The sequence below is a fragment of the Pongo pygmaeus genome, chromosome 4 (assembly GCF_028885625.2).
Source record: "Pongo pygmaeus isolate AG05252 chromosome 4, NHGRI_mPonPyg2-v2.0_pri, whole genome shotgun sequence".
Taxonomy (NCBI): domain Eukaryota; kingdom Metazoa; phylum Chordata; class Mammalia; order Primates; family Hominidae; genus Pongo; species Pongo pygmaeus.
Window position 1 is genome coordinate 156325529 of NC_072377.2, and position 25566 is coordinate 156351094.

At 46.5% G+C, this 25566-nt stretch overlaps 2 protein-coding genes across 5 annotated transcripts in view; one reads left to right on the forward strand and one right to left on the reverse strand.

The window, feature by feature from the left end:
* The window catches only part of SLC36A1 (solute carrier family 36 member 1), a 221512-nt gene that overhangs the window by 59665 nt on the left and 136281 nt on the right, over nucleotides 1-25566 (forward strand). The window contains exon 10 of one of the 3 annotated variants that reach the window (XM_054487478.2): nucleotides 16022-16781. The exons of the other annotated variants lie outside the window; for them this stretch is intronic. Within the exon in view, the coding sequence (XP_054343453.2) occupies nucleotides 16022-16023 (2 nt within the window). The 3' untranslated portion in view covers nucleotides 16024-16781. Of the gene's footprint in view, nucleotides 1-16021; nucleotides 16782-25566 lie in introns of those variants that run through there. 3 annotated transcript variants of the gene reach the window in all.
* FAT2 (FAT atypical cadherin 2) overlaps nucleotides 8740-25566 on the reverse strand; it is an 89778-nt gene continuing 72951 nt past the window's right edge. The window contains exons 20-24 of one of the 2 annotated variants that reach the window (XM_054487475.2): nucleotides 24834-24979; nucleotides 19086-19527; nucleotides 17029-17182; nucleotides 14116-14573; nucleotides 8740-13065 (exon numbers count right to left, since the gene is read on the reverse strand). In XM_054487475.2, the coding sequence (XP_054343450.1) occupies nucleotides 12533-13065; nucleotides 14116-14573; nucleotides 17029-17182; nucleotides 19086-19527; nucleotides 24834-24979 (1733 nt within the window). In that variant the 3' untranslated portion in view covers nucleotides 8740-12532. Of the gene's footprint in view, nucleotides 13066-14115; nucleotides 14574-17028; nucleotides 17183-19085; nucleotides 19528-24833; nucleotides 24980-25566 lie in introns of those variants that run through there. The other variant, XM_063665612.1, reaches the window with a different exon arrangement.

Genomic DNA, 25566 nt, shown 5'->3' on the forward strand with positions numbered 1-25566 from the left:
CCCCCAAAATACTTGAGAATTTGTTCCCACCAGCAAGCATACAATCAGTTCTGTGGCAAACACTAGCCAGGTGTGCTCCAATTCAATTCTGACACCACCTGCCTGAAGATGGCATCAGATCCCACAGGATGAGGGCTCAGTCCCCAAGAGTGACACTCCCACCACCACCACTTCCAGTGCCAATTGCAAGTACCAGGTTGTTTACCTGTGCTTCTGACTGGCTAAAAATTTTAAATCAGGGATCCCATGACTCTGTTTTGGGGTTCGATTAATTTGCTAGAGTAGCTCATAGAACTCAGGAAAATACATTTACCAATATAAGTTTAAAAACAGAGCTTTCAAAGAACACTCTTAAAATATAACATTTTACCAAGAGAAGAAGGTGGGCATGTAGTCTGACTGTTTTCATTGTCATTATCATTTCTGGAATAGGAAGGTCAAAGAGATTTAGCAGCTATGCCAAGTCGCCAACTAGTAGGTGGCAGCACTGGGATGCACACACAAGTCTTCTGGTTCCAGAACCTGAGTGCTTCCCAAGGCGCTGGCTGCCTGTCTGTTGCAGCCTCAAGAGGGAGGTTTGCCTTTGGAATTGTCGTGAGGGTTAGAGAGAATGTTGTAAAGTGCCATATGTCATAATCACAAAGGGCTTATTAAACATTTTCTGAAATATTAGCTGACTTGTAGAAAACCAGGACTCCAAAGTACTTCTGCTTGTTGTTCTGGCTGTCCATCCATGCCCTGATGTCTTGCTCACTTCCTCTGTGGAGGGCACTCAATCCTCTTTTAGGTTGTCTACCTCCTGAATTTTTTATTTCTACTCACATTTATACCTAACCCCTTCTTCCAGAAAGCCAGGGCCCTCAGGTAAGCCCATTGCATTACTACTGGAGGCATAAACCTGAGTGACAGTGGACTGAATTTGGACCCTAAGCCTGGGGCTCTTTGCTATGTAGGTTGCCTTCCTCATACTTAGCCCATTGCGGTTGTGCTGAGGAACTATGTGTGTCTTTAATGGGTATGCTTTACTAGACCCTTGGCCATTGGTTCTCCTTTTTAAAAAAATGGAGTATAATTTACATGTAATTAAATTTACCTTTTTCAAATGTGCAGTTCAATGTGTTTTGCATACAGTCATGTGACCACCATCTTAATCAAGATACAGAATGTTTCCTTTGCCCCCAGAAGGTCCCTTGTGCCCCTTTGCAATCAATCCCATCCTCACACCACTCAGCCCTTGGCAACTGCTAATCTGTTTTATCTGTCTCCAGTTTTGTCTTTTCTAGAATGTCATATAAAACTGTTACATATGTAGCCCTTTGTGTCTGGTTTCTTTCACTTAACATAATCATCCATTTTATATTCCTCCATGTTGTTACATGTATCCGTAATTGGTTCTTTTTATTGCTGAGTAGTATCTATTGCGTAGATGAACCATAATTTGTTTATCCATTCATTAGTTGATAGTCTTTGAGGTTGCTTCAAATTTTTAGCTATTATGGCTTATGTTATTTTAATGTAAATTTCTGGTAAACAATTTAGAAACTGCATTTTCTTTCTTCCTTTAAAACTCACTTCTAACTGCTGCTAATCAGAGTATGTTATGAGGGCAACTTGAATCTGTGCTCTCTAGTGGCCATTCTCAAGTTTTGGGCTCAAATATACTCTATATTTAATTATTAAAAAATTACTATTATGAATAAAGCTGCTATAAATACTCATGTACAGGTCTTTGTGTAGACCTATGTTTTTATTTCTCTTGGGTAAATACCTAGAGGTGAAATGATGAGGTTGTATGGGAAATGTGTGCTAACTTTTGGCAAATTATTTTCCAAAGTGGCCATTCCCTGTTGGATTCCTAATGTATAACAGTTACAGTTGCTCCGTATCTTCACCAATACTTAATATTGTGGTCTTTTAAATTTTAGCCCTTCTAATAGGTGTGAAGTGGCATCTCATTGCAGTTTTAATTTGCATTTCCCCAATGACTAGTGATGTTTTGCACCTCTTTACCTGCTTATTGGCCTAAGGAAGTATTTGTTCAAATATTTTGCCTCTTAAAATTCAGTCATCTACTTCTTTTGATATAGGTTTTTTATTGGGAAATAATTGTAGATTACAGGAAGATTCAAAGGCACAGAAGGGAGGTCCAGGTCCAGAGCACTCTTCAGCTGGGCTTCCCAGTGTTAACATCTTTCATAACTGTAGTACATTATTGAAACCAGGAAATTGACATTAGCACAATGCATAGAGCTGATTCAGATTTCATTAGTTATACAGATACTCATTTGTGTGTGTGTTTGTGTATAGCTGTATGCAATTTTATCATGAGTAGCTTTGTATACACCACCACCACAATCTAGATGCCTAACTGTACCGTCACCTCAAGACTCCTTTATGCTACCCCTTTATAGATACCCACTCCCTTCAGTCCCCCACATCCCTAACCTTCCCCAGAAGCCACGAATCGGTTCTTCATCTTTATAATTTTATTCATGAAATTAATAATAATAATTCAATAAATTGAATTATGCCATATGTATCTTTTTGGGATTGGCTTCTTTCACTCAGTATAATTTCCTTGATGTTCATCTAAGTTGTTGCATTTATCAATAGTTTGTTTCTTTTTATTGCTAAGTAGGGTTCCATGGTACTGATGTTTAACCATTCACTCACTGAAAGAAATGTGCAGTTTCCAGATTTGGTTATTACAAATAAAGTACTATAAATATTTGTGCAAGTGTTCCTGCATGAAAATAAGTTTTAATTTCTCTGGGATATATGCCCAGGAGCACAATTGCTGAATTGTATGGTGATATGGTTTGGCTCAGATCTCATCTTGAATTTCCACATGTTGTGGGAGGGACCCGGTGGGAGGTGACTGATTTGTGGGGGCATGTCTTTCCTGCGCTGTTCTTGTGATAGTTAATAAGTCTCACGAGATCTGATGGTTTTAAAAAGGGGAGTCTCCCTGCACAAACTCATTCTCTGTTTGCCTGCCGCCATCTGCTTAAGATGTGACCTGCTCCTCCTTGCCTTCCGCCATGATTGTGAGGCCTCCTCAGCTACGTGGAACTGTAAATCCAATTAAACCTCTTTCTTTTGTAAATTGCCCAGTCTCTGGTATGTCTGGTATGTCTTTATTAGCAGCGTGAAAATGGACTAATACATATGGTAAGCCCATTATTCGTTTGAAAAGGAACTTCTAAACCATTTTCCAGAGTGACTACCATTTTACTACTCCAGCAACAATGTATGAGTGATCTATATCCTCTGCAACTTTGCCAGCCTTTGGTGTTATCACTATTTGTGGTGTTCGTTTGTTTTTTGAGACAGAGTCTCACTCTGTCACCCAGGCTGGAGTGCAGTGGCACCATCTCAGCTCACTGCAACCCCCACCTCCTGGGTTCAAGCGATTCTCCTGTCTCAGCCTCTCGAGTAGCTGGGACTACAGGTGCGTGCCACCATGCCCAGCTGATTTTTGTACTTTTAGTAGAGAGGGGGCTTTGCCATGTTGGTCAGGCTGGTCTTGAACTCCTGACCTCAGGTGATCCTTCCCAACACTATTTGTTATTTTAACCGTTTATCAGATCCTGTGTTTTGTTAGATTTATACTTAAGTATTTCATTTTCTTTGGAGCAATTATAAATGGTATTTTTTAATTCCAATTTCTGTGTGTCCATTGGTAGTATATAGAAATATAACTGATTTGTGTATTTTAATCTTGTATCCTGTGACTTTTCTGTACTCAATAATTCTATGAGTTTTTGGTTAGATTTCTTGAGATTTTCTATTTAGACAACCATGTTGTCTGCAAATAGAGATAGATGTATTTCTTCTTTTCCAATGTGTATCTCTTTTCTTTCTTTCTTTCTTTTTTTTTTGTCATATTGCAATGGTTCAAATTTCCAGTTTAAAACAAGTGGTGAGAGTGAACATCCTAGTCCTGTCCCTGATCTTGTAGGGAAAGCATTCAGTCTTTCACTTTAAGTATGATGTAAGTAGTATAATGTTTATAGAAGTTCCCCTCTATTCCTATACTGAGATATTTAAAAATCATGAATGAGTACTGAATTTTGCCAAATGCTTTTTCTGTATCTGATATGATCGTATAGTTTTTCTTTTTTCACCTTTTGATATGGTGGATTCCATTGATTGATTTTTGAATATTGAACTGGCCTTGCTTACTTGGAATAAATCCTACTTAATCATTATATACTATTCTTTATATTGTTAGATTGCCTTTCATTTTTCACTCACCCTGATATTTACTCTGACAGATGTAGAATCCAGAATGGTGCCTTTTTAGAAATGAGCAAAGCCATATGCATAACTTCTATTTTTAGCGTAAGTGTACTTTTGCCCCAGGCTGGATTTCCAACTGCTCTGCTGCTACAGAAAGGCTGCATGGGTTTCTTTAGGACAGAGTTTCTTAACCTCACTATTATTGCAGACCCATTTGGGGCTGCAGAATTCTTGTTGAGGGGCTTTTCTGTGCATTCTAGGATGTTTAGCAGCATCCTGGGCCTCTGCCCACTACATGTCAGTTGCACCCTGCAAGTTGTGACAACTAAAAATATCTCCAGAATTGCCAAATATCCCCTTGGCTGGAGTGGGGGATGGGGTGGAAATTGCCCACCTCAGCTGCCAGGAACCAATGCCTGAGAACATTTAGCTCCCACCTACCTTTAGCTGGGGGGGATGTCCTTTTTTTTTTTTTTTTTCTTGAGACGAAGTCTCGCTCTAATCCCCCAGGCTGGAGTACAATGGCACAATCTCGGCTTACTGCAACCTCCACCTCCCAGATTCAAGCGATTCTCTGCCTCAGCCTCCTGAGTAGCTGGGATTAAAGGTGCCTGCCACCATGCCCGGCTAATTTTTGTATTTTCAGTAGAGACGGGGTTTCACCATGTTGGCCAGGCTGGTCTTGAACTCTTGACCTCAGGTGATCCACCCACCTCGGCCTCCCAAAGTGGTGGGATTACAGGCGTGAGCCACTGCGCCCGGCCGGTGGGGTGGGAATGTCCGTTTATTATGGCCATGGAACAAAGGAAAGTGTGTCAATATGGATACTACACAAAGAACTGCTTTTTCAGTAGTAATGATAAAATATCTCTCACATCTCCTGAACATTCACTATAGCAACTACGCTAAGCACTTTATGTATATTGTCTCCTTTAATACTCAAATCCAGTGAAGGAAAGTGCTGGTAATATCCCCACTTTGCAAACTAGGCATAAAAGGTTAGATGACTTGCCCAAGATCACGTTTCCAAAGTGGTGAAGCCAGGTCTGTCTGACATCAAACCTCATGTCCTTGCTGCTGGAATCTCCCCTGCCAGTTGATTCCTTCGTTCCTCACCTCACCTCCTTCAGCGAGCGCAGCACATTTCCAAGCCTGTCTTTTGACACCAGCCTGCTTTGCGCCCTGCCCTCCATAAGTCACTCCCAGCTGTCAGAACTACCCACCATTGCCCAAATACTTAAAACCTCTAGGCCTTCCCTTTGGGATTTTCCCTTAGCCTCGCTGACCCTCCTTTCTGTGCTAAATTGGAAGCTCTGCTTTAAGACCCAGCTCAGATGGCTGGACCCCTGTGGACCTTCCCTGGCCAGTTCAGTTAGAATTTACAACTCCCTCCTCAGCAATGCTGTCACCTCCCTCCTCTGGTTATCCTCATACCTGCCTGCGCTGGAGACATGTGACTGCTCGGCCACTTTCCCCAGATTGTGAGCTGCCTGAAAGCACTGATCAATCAGATGAAATCTACTCCCACTCTGCCCTTGGGGGCTAATTATAGATCTGAAATCTTTGGTTACTAAATTCAGTGTAGTCTCCTTCTGTAGTGAATAGTGCCCTGGCCTGGTAAGGAGGTGGCATCACTATATTGTCAGCTTTGTATCAATCTAACCAGGCACCTTTCTTGGTTGGACCCTTTGGATTCATTGAGGAATTTTGGAAAAGTTTTAAAATTGTCCTTTTGCAGCTGGTTGCCTGAGAAAGTTCCTGCTTTTCATTCAGTGAAACAGCCAGTGTCCCTCTTCTAGAAGCAGTCAGAGGCTGCCCGAGGGTTTCCAAAACCTGTCCTTAGACACCGCACCACAGGTGATGGATCAGCACCTGGGTCTGGTGCCCTAGCAGGCTGGCATTGCACCAGTGTTTCAAGTCACGCAAAGAGGTTGGGCTGACTGTTCTATACTGGACCAGCTGTGAGCCCTGGGCATGTCACTCAATGCCTTAAATCTCTACCTGCTGGGTCTTTTTTGCCCTCTAGCTCTTAGAATCTTCATACATAATCTTCAGTCCAACAGAGGTCGTTTTCCCCCCAAGGCCTTTGGCTCTGCCCTTCCTTATCCCCAGATACTCACTTTTTGAGGGTTCTAGCCCAGGCGACATGCCTGCCTCGGAGATCCCATGTGCCTCCCTCCAGAGCACTGCCCTGATGCCTGGAAAACATACGTGCCCTTCCTGTAAAGGCTTGAAAACCACCCCTGTAACAACTGTGCAAGCCCTCCCTCACCCGCCAGCCCCTGAAGGAAGTCGTTTCCCAATTCTCCTGTTTCCCAATTCTTACACCGTTTGTCCTGGCAAATCCCAGCTGCATTTCCTTCTCCAATAGCAAGGCCTCGTCTGGCTCCTGAAACCATTCCTCACAGCATGGCAGCAAGTCCCCACCCTGCCCCTCCCTTCTGGCCTGCTCCTGTAGCAATGCTCAAGGTTGCTGTGCCACTCTTAAGGTCCAGCCCCAAAAGTGGATGTAGGGCTTCAGGAGACGCCTGGGGTTAAGCCCTAAGGTGAGCAGACCCCCACCTCCCCAGATCTGGACACCTGGCTCTGTGCCACCTAGAAATTAGCATGGCCTTATCTTGGCTTGTTCTGGACTCAGCCTGTTCCGTTGCACTTGCTGCTGCTCATCCGTCCCCTGTATTTGTAATTTATTTCACGAACCCAAATGTAAGGCGCACCTCCCTAGTCAGGCTGATCTGGATTGGAATCCTGGCCCTATCCCTCATGAACTCTGTGACTTACCTTATTTAAGTTACTAACACAAATTACGGGCCCCTCGGTTTATCTGTGCCTCGGTTTCTCCATTTGTAAATGATGATAGTACCTACCTCATTAGGGTTTTTGTTGTTGTTGTTTTGAGATGGAGTCTCACTCTGTCACTCCGGCTGGAGTGCAGTGGCATGATATCAGCTCACTGCAAACTCTGTCTCCCGGGTTCAAGTGATTCTCTTGCCTCAGCTTCCTGAGTAGCTGGGATAACAGGCACACGCCACCATGCCCAGCTATTTTTTGTATTTTTAGTAGAGACGGGGTTTCACTATGTTGGCCAGGCTGGTCTTGAACTCCTGACCTCAGGTGATCCAACCACCTCGGCCTCCCAAAGTGCTGGGATTACAGGTGGGAACCACTGCGCTTGGCCCCTTATTAGGTTTTTGTGGAATTAAATGAGATAAGACGCTGAGTGCTTGCACAGCACCTGGCATAGCAAATGCTCAGTAAGAGGAAGCAGCAGAGGTGGCGGCTGATGGTAGTGACGGTCATGATGGTGAACTGAAAATCTGCCTGAGCCCCAGTGGTTTAGGATGCCGGGATTTACCTGAAAACCTTTAGGCCTCCCCGCAGGCCCAGTAAACTGGTCCTTGATCCCAGAGAGCCCTCTGGTGGCTAATCTGTGAAGGCGCAGGCTGCGGACGAAAAGGAGAAGGCGGGGCCTGGTGGGGAGAGGATGGAGGTGGGCTGGGTAAGAAGGCGTTCCCCATCCACGCGAATGGGAGGCAGGGAGGTGCTGTGTGGACATCCCCAGACTGGGTGTTGGACATGCGTTGGGATCTTGCCCCTGGAATTCCGGCTGTGAGACCTCAGACAAACCCTTTCTCTGTGGGCCTTAGCGTGCGGAACATCCGGAAATGAGGAGGACCAGGTTATTGTTTCCCAAAGACGAAGAGGGGGCCCCTGACATTTTTTAATCTGAATGGTTACATATTTTCATGGTATCAGGAAGAAATACGCTCAAATCCTTTAGCGTGGAGATATTATTGTTTAGAGATGAATAGAGAATATTTTGTAACATTGAAATATATTTTTTAAGTATTAATAGTACCAGTTGTATTCTATCAGGGCAAAAATTGTGAAAATGATAAGCGAAACAACAGAAATTTGGGCAACACTGGACAATTTGTGATCTCCTGCACAGTCCTGACAAATCAATCCTATCTGTATGCTATCTGTCCTTTTTTGTTTTTTGAGACAGAGTCTTGTTCTGTCGGCCAGGCTGGAGTGCAGTGGCACAATCCTGACTCACTGCAGCCTCTGCCTCCTGGGTCCAAGCGATTCTCCTGCCTCAGCCTCCTGAGTAGCTGGGACTACAGCCGCCCACCACCACACCCGGCTCATTTGTGTATTTTTAGTAGAGATGGGGTTTCCCCATGTTGGCCAGGCTGGTTTTGAACTCCTGACCTCAGGTGATCTGCCCACCTTGGCCTCCCGAAGTGCTGGGATTACAGATGTGAGCCACACACCTGGCCTGGTATTATTTTCTATCATACTGGACACCATTTATTGTTTATGCTTTAATAAGCTTTCCATTTACATGTATTTCTCATGACAATATGAGATAGCTATTATTCCTATATTATTTACTATCTTCATTTTACTGAGGAATAAGAGGCCTAACTGAACTTTGACAAAGGAGCAAAGGCACCACAATGGAGCAAACAGCCTTTTCAGCAAATGGTGCTGGACAGCTGGACAGCCACATGCAAACAAAATGAATCTAGACACAGATCTTACATCCTTCACAAAAAGTAACTTAAAGTGGACCATAGACCTAAATGTAAAATGCAAAACTATAAAACTACTAGATGATAACATAGGAGAAAACCTAGAGACCTTGGGTTTAGCAATGACTTTTTAAATAAAACACCGAAGGCATTCTGTATAAAAGAAATAAACCGGACTTCCTTAAAATTAAAAACCAGTAGGGTGGGTGCGGTGGCTCATGCCTGTAATCCCAGCACTTTGGGAGGCAGAGGCAGGTGGATCACCTGAGGTCAGGAGTTCAAGACCAGCCTGGCCAACGTGGCGAAACCCTGTCTCTACTAAAAATACAAGAATTAGCTGGGTGTGGTGGTGGGCACCTGTAATCCCAGCTACTCAGCAGGCTGAGGCAGGAGAATTACTTGAACCCAGGAGGCAGAGGTTGCAGTAAGTCGAGATTGTGCCACTGCACTTCAGCCTGGGCAACAGAGTGAGACTCTGTCAAAAAAATATATATATATATTAAAAACCTATGCTTTGTAAAAGACAGTGTCAAGAAGACAAGGCACAGACTGAGAAAATATTTTCAAAGGCATATCAGATAAAATACCGTTTTCTAAAATATACAAAGAACTCTTAATACTCAACATTGAGAAAACAAACCAATTTAAAAATGAGCCAAACATCTTAACAGCCATGTCACTAAAGCAGATCTATAGATGTCAAAAAAAAAAAAAAAGCATATGAAAAGATGCTCCACATCGTATGTCATCAGGGAAATTAAGACAACAGTGAGATACCGCACCACACACCCATTAGAAAGGTCGAAATCCAGAACACAGACACCACCAAATGCTGGTGAGAATGTGGAGCAAAAGGAGCTCTCATTCACTGCTGGTGGGGACGTGGAATGGTTCAGCCACTCTGGAAGACTCTTTGCCAGTATTTACCCAGAGGTGTCGGAAACCTATATCCACATAAATCCTGCACCTGCACACAGATGTTTATAGCAGTTGTATTCAACTGCTATATAGTTGCCAAAACTTGGAAGCAACCAGGATGTCCTTGAGAAGGTGAATGGGTAAATAAACTGTAGTACATCCAGACAGTGGAGTATTATTTGGCACTAAAAAGAAATGAACTATCAAGCCCTGAAAAGATATGGAGGAATCTTAAATGCATATTACTAAGTAAAAGAAGCAAGTTTGAAAAAGCTACATATCATATGATTCCAACTATACGACATGCTGGAAAACTACGGAGACAGCAATAAGTTTCGTGGTTGCCAGGGGTTAGGGGGCAGGAGGGAAGAGCAGGCAGAGCACAGAGGATTTTTAGGGCAGTGAAACTATCTGCAAGAGCCTGTAATGCTGGATACATATTATACATTTGTCCAAACCTACAGAATGTGCAACACCAAGAGTGAACCCTAATGTGGACTGTAGGTGATAATGACCCATCAATGGAGAGTTGTCAGTTGCAACAACTATACCATTCTGGTGGGGAATGTTAATAATGAGGGAGGCTATGCATGGGAGGGAAGGCATATCGCTGTACCTTCCATTCAATTTTGCTGTGCGCCGTAAAACTGTTCTAAAAATTATCTTTGAAAAATGAGAGGCCAAGTCATATCTGCTCAAGGCCACATAATTAGTGTGCGACAGAGCTGGGCTTGGAACCAAGCCTGTCCAACCTCAGAGCCACCGCCTGCGTGGTGTCTCCCACGGGTGTGCCTTCTTTGCCCAGCTGGATTGGGAACTTGAAGGCAGGGACTGGGCTTTCCTGTCTCGGTGTTGTCATGGTTGCCTGGTGAAGTCACATTTAGCTGGCGACTAAGGGTGCGCTGTGGAGTAGCAGCCACAGGCTGACTCTGGGTCCCAGGAGGGCTGGCTTCCCAAGACTTGTGATAGTTAAGTCCCTTCTCCGTAACTAATGCCATGCAGTGCAAAGGGTGCTGGCAAGGGCAGGAAGCCCCAGGTCTTGTCCTGGGCTTTAGCTAGCCTGCTGGTTAGTGGACTCATCACTCAGAGCCTCAGAGCCCCATCATCTAAATGAAAGGGCTTGAACCACTGCAGACAGTTGTATCAGAGGCAGAGGGTTTTTTCCAAATAGTTTCTTGGGCCCCACCCCCAGAAGTTCTGGTTTTGTGTCTGGGGTAGGTAATATTGCCAGGTTGGGAATCTCTGTTGCTTGACAATCTCTAGGATCCCTTCCAGCTCCCAAAATCCATGAGTCTTGGAAGGGCCTGTGGACCCTTGCATGGTTCCCCTGACCCCAAACAGGCTAAATGACACAGAAAATAACAGTAAAAAAGATACTTTATTGTTAAAAAAAAAAAATGACCAATGAAACTATGTATCTGTCACTCACACTCACAGTCACACACGCAGCCGCAAACCACTCACACAAATTGGCTCTTGCCACACAGCCCCCTCTCGCGTGAAGCAGCAGCCCTGTGGGCAAGGCTCCATTGCTCTTCCTTTTGACTTCTGTCTCCAGAAACAACACATATGAAAAGGCAGTGGACCAGAGGGAGGGACTGGGTGGGAGGGAGTGGTGAGGTCACCAAAGGCCACAGAGGCTTCTGGTCCCCAACACTCCTAGCTACATACACTCTACACATGGGTACACACGTACTATCCATGGGCACCCACATGTGTAGACATGTGCCCACATTGACCCTCCATGCATAGGGTTGAGTCACTGCAGGTAACACTTGATGGGCAGGCGTCTGCAATGGAGAGGAGGCAACAGCAGGTGTCCAGCCTGGACACTGCGGTCCAGCTCCCTGCTTCCAACCTGCCTTTAATAGGAGTTCAGAGTTCCTTGTGTCTAGGGAAGAAAAATCCCATTGAGGAAACTCATCCAGACAGCAAGGTCAAAAAGTGCCTAAGAATTTTCAAAATGAAGAATTAGTTCCTTCCTTCCTTTGGCCAAAAGTGCCTGGGAAACTTGGGATGAAGAACCCAGAGTTCCATGAGGTCTGAATTCTTTAACAAAGAAGGTTCGGAGCTGCGTAGACTCCTGGCAGGCCCTGACTGGCAGACAGTGGTGTGACTGAGGTGGGCCCGTTCCTCTGCGTGTAGGCTGAGGAGCGGGACCTCTGGGGCCCGAGGCTTGGTGATGCTCCTTGGAGTCCTTGTTGCCCTCCATCACCATTTTCTCCCCGGTGCAAAGCACAGTGCCTGACGTGGAGCAGACACTTGACAAAGACACAGTGAGTGCTCAACTGAGACAGGGGCACAGGGGACTGTGCCTGCTCCCCTGCTGCTCACTTGTCAGCCCCTAGGAGGATGCCATGCAGCCTTCTAGAGCTCCTCTGTATGGCCCACGTAGTGGTTGCCTGTCAGGCACCAACCTGCCTGCCTCCAAAATGGAGCTGTGGGCAGGTATGAGAATGCATCTTGGCGAAGCTGAGCCAGCAGTCAATCGGGCTCTGCCCCGGGGACTGAGAGACGGCAGATCAGGGAGACCTCCTGTCTCTCGCCCACCCCGGGAGTCAGTTGTTCCTGGTCTTCCAGGGTCACTGCTCTAGGCATGCCCCTCTCCCGGGACCCTAGTGCTGTTTCTGGAGCTCTATCCTCAGCTTCCCTCCACCCTCAGGGACTAACTGGGGGATTGGAAGAGCACATTTCAAGGGACAGCAGCCTGGGCTGGGGGTGGGGGCTTCCCTCCCACTCTCCCAGCCACACTCAACTCACCCCCTACGAGACAGGAAGAAATAAGCCAAGTCCAGTCCTTGGCCTCCCACCTGCCTTGCTCTGGGAATGGGAAGCTAGAACATGACCTCCTCACAGCTGCCGTAATCACTCTCCACCATGTCAGAGCCCTCATAGTTGGGGGGTGCCCGGGGCTGGCCCTGGCCTGCAAGAGGTGTCCCCTCCGCCTCACAGACAGCATAAGAGGGCCCAGCTCGGCTGAGGCGCATACTCACCCCCTTGTAGCCCCCGTCTGCCAGGCAGGGCCCTCCCCCTCCCTGCCGGAACTGCGAGTGGTAGTAGCTGATGGCCGTGTACTCATTGAGACAGGGGGCAACCAGGCGCTCCCGGGGACTAGGGGGCCGAGAGGGCATCAGATCTTCCAGGTTCTGGTTGCTGTAACGGGGTGGGAGAGGTGCCCGCTTGTTTTCCATCTCCAGGGGGAAGGGGAAGCCCCCGTAGAGGCCATTGGGCTCTGGCACCACGACTGGGGTTGAGTGGCGGTGAACCGAGGGCGGCAGAGGCCCCTGAGTCACTTCGGAGCGGGGGTATTCCCAGCGTTCGTTCCTGGAGTAAGTAGGGGGCCAGACCATAGCTCCGCCAGGGTACACTGAAAGGGAACAGCAAGATAGGGTGAGCTCATTTTCCCCAGGGAAGGTTTCAGCTGGCTCTATAGCAACTATATATAACCTAGTGTGTGGTGGAGATGGGAGTGGGTGGGTATAGGCCCATCTGTGCAGGTTGTCTCTGGTGGCTTAGGTTGATAATATAGAATCCAATGGGACAAGCTCAAGGCTAGAGGTTTGACCCAAGGCCAGCCCATCTTGCAAATCCCTGCCACTAATCTGAGGGTCAGTGAACAGGGGAAGGATTTGGATGTCTCCATGCAACCCGCCCCCACAGCTGGATACAGTAACTCCATCCCAAGTCCTACTGGTGAGTTTCATCCCCTTAACTGAAGGAAACACACACACAGTTTGGACTCACAGGTGTGGTGGAGTCTATCATGGAGAGTGATGAAATGAGATGTGGCTCAGAAATCAGGAGACCAGGAGCCCTTGGTCCTAGCCCTGCCTCTGCTACTGAATAGTTGGGTTAGTTAGAACAAATCACTGCATCTTGATGGGCCTCGGTTTCCCTGTTTGACACATAGTGAAAATACCTATCATAACTGCTAATGATTATGCCAAAACATGAAGTGCTTTACTAATGCACCTCCTTTTGAGCCAAAGACGAGAGGAAGGTGATATTCCCCCTCTAGGTCAGCCAGGTCTGGCCCAAGGCTGCTGTACTTCCATACGGCAACCAGAAGCTTAGACCACTTCTCCTTTCCCTTCCCAGAAAAGCACAAATGTGCAGAAGCCCCCTTCTCACTCCAAGGGTTCTATCCAACCCTATCCAGGGTCTACACATTTCTGTCATGAACCTCAATCCCATGGAGTGACTTGGAATTTAAAAGAGTGCAATAGAATGAGCCCCAGAAACCTGGTATCTGCTCCAGCATCTGTGCCCTGTAACCTTGAACACATCTCATCATGTCCCATCCCAAAGGGTTGGATGCGTGGTAGTTAAAAATGCCTGTGCCTCAGATAACGGAGCGTTTAGGACCACTACCCACTTCCATCAATCCCAGAGGCTAAGCGTCTCTGGCTATACTGACCCATCTCCTCGCTGGACCAGGTTCTCTTAATGACAGGCTCATTGTCAGAGTGGGAAGGGACCGCAGCTGGTGGGAGTCTGGGGGGCACACTGCAGACCACTGGCCGTTGCTTAGAATTGGGTCCAAATGTGACGAGTTCATTTGGAACTGAGGCCTTGCTGGGTTCCGGTTGGTTGAGGTTGTTGCAGGAGCTGGCACTCAATGGGTTGAGCTCAATGGCAGGCATGGCTTGGGTGTCAACACCAACACTCCTGGCCAGGAGGTCTGGGTCCTCCATGGCCACAGGCTTGTGAGACTTGCAACGGCGGCAGTAGAAGAGAAGCCCGACAGTGCTTATGATAATGAACGCCATGGCCACTGTGATGATCAGTAACTCCTGCTGCCCCCAGTCCCCCCTTTTGATCTCGGGAGTGACTAGGCAGTGTCCTTCTGAACAACCCCTTGCCTCCATTTCACACCTGCAGAGACAGAGAAGTAGTCAGGGGGCCGAGTCGTGAAATTGCCCTTTCCATGTCCCCTCTTACAGAGATCTATGGGATAGAGACTGCTCCCCCCAAAACCTACCGTCTTCCGTTTTTTTCACCCCCCAAAAAAGTAACTATCAAGCATATCAACATCAGAACTTTCCACCTTCCACCAGTAAAGTATGGGTCTCAGCCACATCCTCATTTGTGACCATTAGGATCTGGGAATGTCTATTATTTTTCCAGCAATGAGATCTAGGCACTGGATACACTCTCTATCATAAGGTCGAATTTCCTCCCATGTCACTGCAGTAGAGACATCGACATACCAGCTGCCCTCTAGCAATGATGTCAGGGTTCCAGATACAAGTCAGCATTGCGCAGTTATAGCAGCCAGGCACCCATGTTCCCTGCTGTGCTTCACCAGGAGGTCACAGGAGCCAACGTGGTCCTGCACAGATCAGCCACCTTACGATGGGCAACTTGCTCAGAGAAAGCATGCGATCTCTCAGGGTACCTCTAGCTTGGCATTCCATGGTGTGAAACTCCAGGGAAACTTCTGTAGCCAGCTTTATCCACTTTTGAGGGCTATTGGGAAAGTTTGCCCCATCCCATTTGAGTCCAAAACATTTCTCAGTGCCTGAAATTTCACTACCAGTTGTTTGATGTTTTGGGTTAAATGTTGTCTTCCCCAAGGTCCTCTTTTAAAATGCAGACACCACTTTCAGCTGTGAAATGTCCTCCCAACACATCTCATGAATGAATAGCATTCCCTACTGCAAAGCAGGGCCGGAAGCAGGGCAGGACACACCAGTTGCTGAGAAAAAGGACTGAGGTCGACCGGGCGCAGTGGCTCATGCCTGTAATCCCAGCACTTTGGGCAGCCGAGTCAGCTGGATCACTTGAGGTCAGGAATTCAAGACCAGCCTGGCCAGTATGGTGAAACCCCATATCTACTAAAAATACAAAAATTAGCCAGGTGTGATGGCGCGTGCCTGTAATCCCAGCTACTTGGCAGGCTGAGGCAGGGGAATGGCTTGAACCTAGGAATCAGAGGTTGCAGTGAGCCGAGATTGTGCTATTGCACTCCAGCCTGGGTGACAGAGTGAAACTCCTTCTCAAAAAAAAAAAAAGGACTGGGGTCATCAACATACCCAGAGTAATCATGGGAAAGCCCTTTCCCTGCCTGGGCCTCAGTTTCTGCAGCTGTAAAATGAGTGGGTGAACTACATCACTGGCTCTTATACACAGGCTAATAGCAAAGGGATCCACTGGGAGCTTGTTAAAAATAGAAGCTAGGCCCATTCTTGGAGATTCTGATTCAGTTGGTCTAGGCTGGATCTTGGAATCTATATTTTTCATGTCTCTTTCATGATTCTTTAAAGACTCCCAAGTTTGGGAGCCCTAAAACCAGATAATTGTCAAAGTCTCTTTCCTTCTAGGATTCTAGGAATGACAGTTTCCCTTGCAACTGCCGCAGCCCCACACAGTATGAGGCACAGACAGCTGGCAGTGGGGTTCCAGGCACAGCAGCGCCTGCCCAAGTGGAACCATTTTCCCCAGGTCACTGGGAAGTTCGGGTCCAGAGTGAGAGAATAAGCACTTCAGCCATTTTTAGACTGCAGCAAGGACCAGAACTACCTGAGGAGCCGGTGAAATGTACAGATTCCTAAGCCCCAGCTTGTGAATCTGAGGCAGTAGGTTCAGAATACGGCTGGGGAAATCTCTAATAAGCAGCTTCCTCCTCCAGAAGTGTTGTAATGCAGGTGGTTAGAGAGAGACACCCTAACACAATGGTCCCCAACCCCTGGGTCACAGACCCATACTGGTCGGTGGCCTGTTAGGAACCAAGCTGCACAGCAGGAAATGAGCAATGGGTGAGCAAGCATTACCACCAGAGCTCTGCCTTCTGTCAGATCACTGGGGGCATTAGATTCTCACTGGAGCACAAACCCTATTGTGAACTGTACATGTGAGGGATCTAGCTTGCATGCTCCTTATAAGGAGCATATATCTAATGCCTGATGATCTGTCACTGTCTCCCATCACCTCCAGATGGGACTGTCTAGTTGCAGGAAAACAAGCTCAGGGCTCCCAACTGATTCTACATTATGGTGAGTTGTATAATTACTTCATTATATATTACAATGTAATAATAATAGAAATAAAGTGTGCAATAAATGTCATGTGCTTGAATCATCCTGAAACCATCTCCCGTTTCTCATGCCTGGTCCGTGGAAAAAGTATCTTCCATGAAACTTGTCCCTGGTGCCAAAAAGGTTGGGGACCACTGCCCTAACACATGCAAAAGGCCTAGAAGCCAGGTCCCTGCAGCACTCTCCCCTGGCTTCCCACTGGACTTTCTAGAGGTCAGAGTACACAGCGCATTCTCTAACAGTGCAAAACCCAAGGTAAGGAGCCCATGGCGGGTGGTCTCTCCTGGGATTACCTGTCTCCTGTGTAAGGATGAGGGCAGTTACAGGAAGCTCCTTTGGGGGAGAGGATGCAGGTTCCACCTTCCAGGCAGGGTGCAAAAGTACAGTTCTCCCTTCCTTGTTCACAGTGCTTCCCAGAGAACTGTGGGGGACATTTGCAGACATAGCCTGGGAGAAAAAGAAGGGAGGTGAGAGACCGCACTGGCCTGGCAGTTAAAGGAGACCTGGCATTGGCAGACTCGTGTGTTCGTGCAGCCATTCAGTTACCATTTATTTATTTGGTTGCTCCCCTCTGTGCCCAATACCGTGCTGGGCATTGGTGCCCTGCTGAACAAGAGCACTTTGGTCCCTGCCCTCAAACAGCTTACAGCCCACCAGAGACAACAGTCACCTAAAGAACAGTAATAAACAGGATAACAACCATAGACACTAACTTAGTGCTAGTCACTGTTCCAAGGATCTTCCTGTGTTGGCTCATTTGATCCTCACGACGACCCTGAGGTTGGTGACTGTCACCATCCTCATCAGGGGACAGGTACAAAGGGATGGCAGATGAGGAAAGGAGGCACAGAGAATGGACAGAATTTGCTCAAGGTCACACAGCCAGTAAATAGGCAGCTAGCTATAATATCAGTATCTCAGTAATTATAATAAAATTAGTTTTATTGAAGGGAAATGCTGGGAGGGGTGGGGGATGAGGCTAGCTTACTCTAGGGACCTGGGAGCTATTTCATTTGAGATCTGAAGGATGAGTAGAAATTAGCTAGGCAAGAAGCTAGAGGGCAAAGAGAAAGGTGCTTCAGGTGGAAGAGAAGAGTGTGTGCAAAGGCTAGGGAAGGGTGTGGCATGGTCAAGGAACTCAAACCACGCCAGGGTGGGCCAGCCTGGTGAGGGACAGGGAGAGTTTGAACTATGGCCTGGGAGGTGCAGGAGCCACCTGCAGGGATTGGGACTGTATCCTAACAGCACGGCGGCCACTGAGCAGTTCTCAGCAGAAGAGTGCCATGCACAGGTCTGTGCTGGATAAAGATCACCCCAGCTCCTGCTGGAAGGTGGAAGGCAGGGATAGAAGCCGGAGAACAGGGAGGAGGCTCGTGCCAGGGTGAGGTGATGTGGGCTTGGGACAGAGGGACAGCAGTGGGGAAGGGGAGAAGCGATGGATTCCTTGGATATTTTGCAGGTAGAAATGACATGATTAGCCAGACAAAAATCAGAAAATGGGGTAATGCGAAGTGTTGACAGGCATGTGGGTACATAGGAACCTCTCATGTTGCGTGTGCTGTATAGATAGATGGCTGCAGCCATGCTGAGAGCAATGTAGCCCTATTTAGTCAAAATAATTATTTGCATACTGTGAGCCTGTGACTTCCACCCCTGGGTGTCGGGTGTGTGTGTGTGAAGGAAACTCTCACACAGCTTCACAAGGAGACATATAGGAGAATGCTCCCTGCAGCATTGATGATGGAGATGGGTGTTTGGAGTGTGAGGGTGGAGAGGGAAAATGTGAGTGCATGTACATCATGGAGTACTGAGCCACAGTTAGAAGCAATTAATGAGAATTGCTCATGGCAGCATTGACGGATCTTAAAAATATGGTGCTGAGCGAAAGTGTAAACAACATATACCACTTATATAAATTGGAAATTCAAGCATATGAAAAACAACGTGTATTTTGCAAGAACTCATTCAAAAACAGTAAATGTTCGCCTCTAGTGTTAGGGAAGGGGAAGGGAGTGGAATATAAGTTAAAGGGGAATGAGAAGGAGACTGTGCGTAGACCAATGATGACAGTAAGGTATGTGATTAATTCAACCCTTTGTCCCTGAGGTCCCCATTCATATCCTCCCTCGTCTCCCCAGAAGTAGAAAGGTAGTTTTTGTTGAGAGAGAAGGAAGACTCCTGGCTTCCCCTAGTCTAGATATTGCAGATTCCAACCTGTTACTCACAAGATAGGGGAAGAGAGAGAAATTTGGAACCAGGAGGCTCTGCGATCTCCACCCTGACATGCCTTTCGCACCTGAAGAGCCTTCTGGGATAAACCCTGGGTTCAGCCTGGCACCCCGGCCCTCACCTGCCCCATGGGTCCATGAGCACTTCCCACCATTGAGGCATGGGTTCTGGCTGCAGTAGTCACTGTGGAGGCAGCACTGGGTGAGGGCTTGTGTCTCCAGCAAGCCTGCCACCGTCTTGCCAGGGGCCAGCAGATCTAGAGCCTCTTCGTTGACCACGACAGCATCCAGGCAGCCTTCAAAGCCCTGGGAGACATTCGAGGAAGAATGCAACAGGACGAGGCCGCCCAGCAAGAGGTGTCTTTCGGGCCTCAGACCACGGCAGTTCTCCGGGACCACAAGGGAGGTGTTGCCCATGCTGTCAACCATCAGGCGAATGGAAGCGTCCATCTCCTCCACCAGGATGGAGTGCCACTCGTGGTCATTCACATGGCGCTGGGAGGAAAGGTTTCCATAGAAACCACCCAGACAGTGGTATTCCAGCTGGGGCACTCCACTGGCCAGCTGCAAAGGAAACCCAAACAGCCATCAGCAAAGCCAAAGAGTCCTTGTAAACCTGCTAACAGGCTGCCAGTTCAAAGAATGTTGTTTGTATTTTTATGGGTAGGAGGGGGGTGTTTGGTGATTTTCAAGGCTGTTTTAGACATGGCATTTGCAGAGCATAAAAACCCTCAAAGTGCTTTTGTGTTGATGGTCTCCTTTGCTCTCACCACACCCCATGGGATGGTCTGGGTAGGGGGTGACATCTCCATTCACAGATGAGGAAACTGAGGCCCAGAGATGCTTTGCTGATCAAGACCCTCTATTTTGGATGCTTCTTCACAGGCCTGTCCAGAGTTCCACACTTGTGAATATTGGCCTTCAGGGATTTGAAAAACCTCTCTCCCACTCCCACTTCCTTATTCAACAGCTTAGCAGTTCTCAAAGCAGGTCCCCAAGACCTTTTCAGGGAAGCCACAAGGGCAAAGTATTTTTATAGTAATCCTAAGAGTTGATTTGCCTTTTTTTTCTCACAAGTATACAACAGAGTTTTGCGGACACATGTCACAACTGATGAATGCAGAAGTAAATATGAGAAGCCAGCTATCTTCTATTAAGCCAGGCAAAAGAGAGGCTTGCAAAAATGTAAAACAATGCCACTCTTCCTTTTTCTTTTGGAAAGTAATTATTTTTCATAAAAATGTATAAAGACATACACTCATATGTTGATTGCAGCACTTTTCACAATAGCAAAGACATGGAATCAACCTAGATGCTCAACAACAGTGGGCTGGATAAAGAAAATATGGTACAGATACACCTTGGACAACTATACAGCCATAAAAAAGAATGAGATTATGTCCTTTGCAGCAACATGGATGGAGTTGGCGGCCAATATCCTAGGCAAACTAACACAGGAACAGGAAATCAAATACCACATTTTCTCACTTAGAAGTGGGAACTAAACGCTGAGTACACAGGGACACAAAGAAGGGAACAATAGACACCAGGGCCTACTTGAGGGCAGAGGGTGGGAGAAGGGTAAGGACCAAAAAACTACCTATCAGATACTATGCTTATTCCTTGGGTGATGAAGTAATATGTACACCAATCCCCCATGACACATCGGTTACCCATATAACAAACCTGCATATGTACCCCCAAACCTAAACTAAAAATTGGAAGAAAAAAATTAATTAATTAATTAAGGTATTTATGTTGACATGTGAGTTTCTTATTATTTCTAAATAAATTAATACATATTTTTAAATATCTCAGTTTTAATTTCTAATACTGAAAATGTTGATAGTTATAACCCACATAACCAAAACTTCCCTGGAATCCTCAATAATTTTCAAGAGTGTAAAAAGTCCTGAAGTCAAAAAGTCTGAGAACCACTGGGTTAAAACATTTTAATTCACTTCATTCCCAAGAGGTAGGACTGCCTGTGACCAAATACTTTTCTGGTCACTTTGGGCTAGGTAGAGTTTTCTCTGTTGAAATTTGAAGATCTATCCCAGTGCTTCTTATACATTGGCCATCTGTAGACCACCTCTCAGATTTTTGCCCTGGTTGAATACTACCTATACCTTTATTTACTTAAATACCTTATTAACTACCTATACCTTTATTTACTATTATTAGGGTAAATAGAAAACCAACACACTTGCCTTTAAGAAAGGGGGATAACAAAAATGAATGCAACTCAAGTAAAACATTGCAATGAAATCATTTCTTTTTATCTGTCTGGGACCACAAATCTGTTGATCCCACCGTCTTTTCACTGTCTCCCACCTCTGTAATGTCCTCGTTCCTCTCCTTATCCAGTTTAAGTTCCATAGTCAATCATCCTAACTACTCTCTTCACGTGCTCTTGATCTATCTCTTTCTTACTTCGTAGAACTCTCTTGGTAAACCCACAACTATGGAAAAAGCTAACTCTCCACCTGCTCTATACAGACATGGAGCAGAACATGGCTGGAGAAAAACGTGCAGCTTTGCTCACCAGGCTCTCTTTAATTTCATGACTGTGGCTCTCAAATGAGCCTTTAATGCTGCCCAGCAATCACACTCCCTTCCTGAGTCCATCCATTCTTCCAGATGACTGTTTTCACTATGTCTCTCTCCTGAGATCCCTAATGCCTCCCTCCTCATTCCCACTCTCAGCTGATCATCTCACATCCTACTGGAGTCATCAGATGGGGGAACCTGCAGGCACTTTCACCATCACATCTATCCACCTTAGCTAAAGCCAATCTCTCCATTTATGCACTAGATTCTACCTCCTCACCTCCTCAAGGCTCTACTGATTCTCCTTCCTCTTTGCTACATCTTTGTTCATTCACCACTGAATCATTCCACAGCATTCTCACATGCTGTTATTGCTCTAATCTTTATTTTCAAAAATATACCTTCTTTACAGATGATCATCTTTATTTTTTAAAAAAAGGTTGTCTTCGCCTCAGTTTTCCAGCGAGATATTTTCCTTCTTTCCTGTCCCTTTTCAGCAAAATTTCACCCCAACCCACCATACACGGAAACCACTGGTGTCAGGGGATTCGATGTTCTCTGTGTTGCCAAATCACTTCCCATCTTACTGGCCTCTCAGCAGCAGATCACCCAGCAGATCACTCCTTCCTTCTTGATATGTGTTCTTCACTTGGCTTCCTACATACAATACTCCCTGGATTTTCCTCCAGCATCACCGGTTACTCATGTTCAGTCTCCTTTGTCGAATCCCCTCTTCCCCCAGACCTGCTAATGTTGGAGGGTCTCAAGGAGTAATCCTTGGCTTACTGTGTCTTCAGTCTACATTGCTTGGCGATCTCCTCCCATCTCATGGCTTTCAGTACCACGTATGCGCTGAAGACTCCCAGATCTCCATCTCCAGCATAGACCCCTCGCAACATTAGGCTTGTCTTTCCAGATCCACTTGGAGGTCTAATGGGCATCTGAAACTTACACATCCGAAACTGCACCCTGATCTCCCCTCCCCAAATCTTGTATCCACCCATACCCTTCCCCAGGCCTGCTGGCACAAACTCCATTCTTCCAGTTGCCCAGGCCAAAATCTCACTACTTGCCTTCTCTCCCACCCTTCATTCAATTCACTGGGAAATCCTGTTGGCTTTGCCTTCAGAATCTTTGTAGAATCTATCTTCTTTCCAATTCCTTTGTCATCACCCTGGTCTAAACCACCCTCTTCTCTTATCCAAATTATTGCAGTGGCCTCCTGACTGGGTCTCTCTGCTCCTATCTTTGTTTCTCTAAAGTTGATTCTCAACAAAGAAGCCATGATGACTCTTTTAAAATAGATCATTGCAATTATCTGCTCAGAACCTTCTAATGCCTCCATTTTGCTCAGAATAAAAGCCAAAGTCCTTACAATGTCCTACAAGACCTTCATAGGTATGCCCCATCCCATTACACAGAAACCACTGGTGTCAGGGGATTCAATGTTCTCTGTGTCGCCAAATCACTTCCCATCTTACTGGCCTCTCAGCAGCAGATCACCCAGCAGATCACTCCTTCCTTCTTGATATGTGTTCTTCACTTGGCTTCCTGCATACAATACTCCCTGGATTTTCCTCCAGCATCACCGGTTACTCATGTTCAGTCTCCTTTGTTGAATCCCCCCTTCCCCCAGACCTGCTAATGTTGGTCTCTGACCAACTCCTCCTCCTACTGTTCCCTTTACTCACTTCACTGGAGCCAGGTAGAACCCAACCCATTGCTTAAACATGCTAAGCATTCTCCTGCCAAAAGGCTTTTGCATTGCTATTCCCTCTACCTAGAATGCTGTTCCTTCCAGATGTCCATAGAGCTAACTTTCTCACCCTCTCCAAATTATTGCTCAATTATTATCTCAATGAAAGCTTCCCTGGCCACCTTATTTAAAATTGTAAAATTGTAACTCTGGCTGGGCGTGGTGTTTCATGCCTGTAATCCCAGCACTTTGGGAGGCCAAGGTGGGTGGATCACTTGAGGCTAGGAGTTCGAGACCAGCCTGGCCAACATGGTGAAACCTCGTCTCTGCTAAAGATGCAAAAGAAAAAAATTAGTGAGCGTGGTTGCACACACCTGTAATCCCAGCTACTCCGGAGACTGAGACACAAGAATCACCTGAACCCAGGAGGCAGAGGTTGCAGTGAGCCGAGATCATGCCACTGCCCTCCAGCCTGGGCGACAGAGTGAGACTCTGTCTCAATAAATAAATAAATAAAAATTGCAACTCTCCTCACCCCGATGCCCTTCCATTTTTTCCTTTTTGCTCATAATACTTATCAAATTTGAACAAATTCTATAATTTTCTGAGCTATTATGTTTATGTTTATTGTCAGTCTCTCCCCCATAGAACAAAAGCTTTAAAAGGGATTTCTGTCTTTTTCACTGATGAGACCCAAGCACCTAGAACAGTGCCTGTCACATAGTAGATGCTCAATAAATCTGTGTTGAATGAATTAAAATCTAGTGGCCAAAGTTGGCTTTCTCTTTGTTGAAATGGTAGGTTGGGGCTGAGGGCAGTGGTTCATGCCTATAATCCTAGCACTTTGGGATGCCGAGGCAGGCGGATCACCTGAGGTCAGGAGTTCGAGACCAGCCTGGCCAACATGGCAAAACCCCATCTCTACTAAAAAAATACAAAAAATAGCCAGGCATGGTGGCGTGTGCCTGTAATCCCAACTACTCAGGAAGCTGAGGCAGGAGAATCGCTTGAACCTGGGAGACGGAGGTTGCAGTGATCTGAAATCACACCACTGCTCTCCAGCCTGGGTGACAGAGAGAGACTCCATCTCAAAAAAAAAAAAAAAGAAATGGTAGATTGGCATATGTGATAGAGGTGTTAAAATCAGACAGGCAGACTGTGACCTTCCACATGACATAATCCAAATAACTGAATGTTTATTACAAAGGAAATTTATTTTTCTTCCATGTGATTCCATGTGACTTTGTGCTGGGTTTGTCCACTGGGGTTTGAGCACCCCCAGTGGTAAGCAATCCCCCCCTCCCTGGGAAACACTGGCCTATTACTCAGCAAAAATGATAATGGCACCAGGGCTAGTTGACCTCATCCATCTCCATTTCTATCTTACCCCACAGAGTAAGCAGCCCCATTTGTGACTGTCCTTGGACTTATATCTCCAGGTTGGGTGGCTGTGGCCATCCAGGACAGGATAATCATGTGGCCCAACAGTCACACCCAGAATCCCTGAAAACTGTGCAGGGATTTCTTTGGCAGAAATGGGCTTCCTGACATTCCTCATGCCTCAACCCCTACCTCCCCAGCCTGGGACACCCACTTGAAATCTCTCAGGCTGGCAGTGCCTTACCTTCAGGGAGATGGACGCTGTTTCATTGGTGAATAGGACAATGGCCTGTGGCTGGAGTGTTTTCAGATAGAAATGGATGTGCCAGTTCCGAGCCGCTGGGGCCCTGTACCGCACATAGCTCTGACCACTGAACCTTGTAGCAGTACCTGAGAAAGCAACCAAAGCTGTCACCTCTACTTGAAGTGGTCCCCACTGAGCCCTTGGACTGACTTTGTCTTATTTAATCCTTGGGTGGCAGACAGAATCATTGCTCATATTTTATACATGAAGAAACTAGGCTGGGTGTGAGGTGTGCTGTACCTTTCTAGTCTCACACACAGAGCCAGACAAGAGCCTTCACCCTACCTTTTGTTGGCTGCAGGGACCCCTGCCTTAGGTCCCAGCCTGGGTCAAGAAATATGAATTTAAACCATTAAGAAAGCAAAAGTCGTCCAGGTGCGGTGGCTCATGCCTATAATCCCAGCACTTTGGGAGGCTGCGGCGGGAGGATCACCTGAACCCAGAAGTTCGAGACCAGCCTGGGCAACAGAGCAAGACCTCATCTCTAAAACATAAAATAAAAATAAAAATAGCCAGGCATGGTGCCTCATGCCTGTAACTCCAGTTACTTGGAATTACATCCTCTCAGCTGAGGCAGGAGTATCACCTGAGCCCAGGAAGTCAAGGCTGCAGTGAACCATGATCTTGCCACTGTACTCCAGCCTGGGTGACAGAGAGAGACCATGTCTCTAAT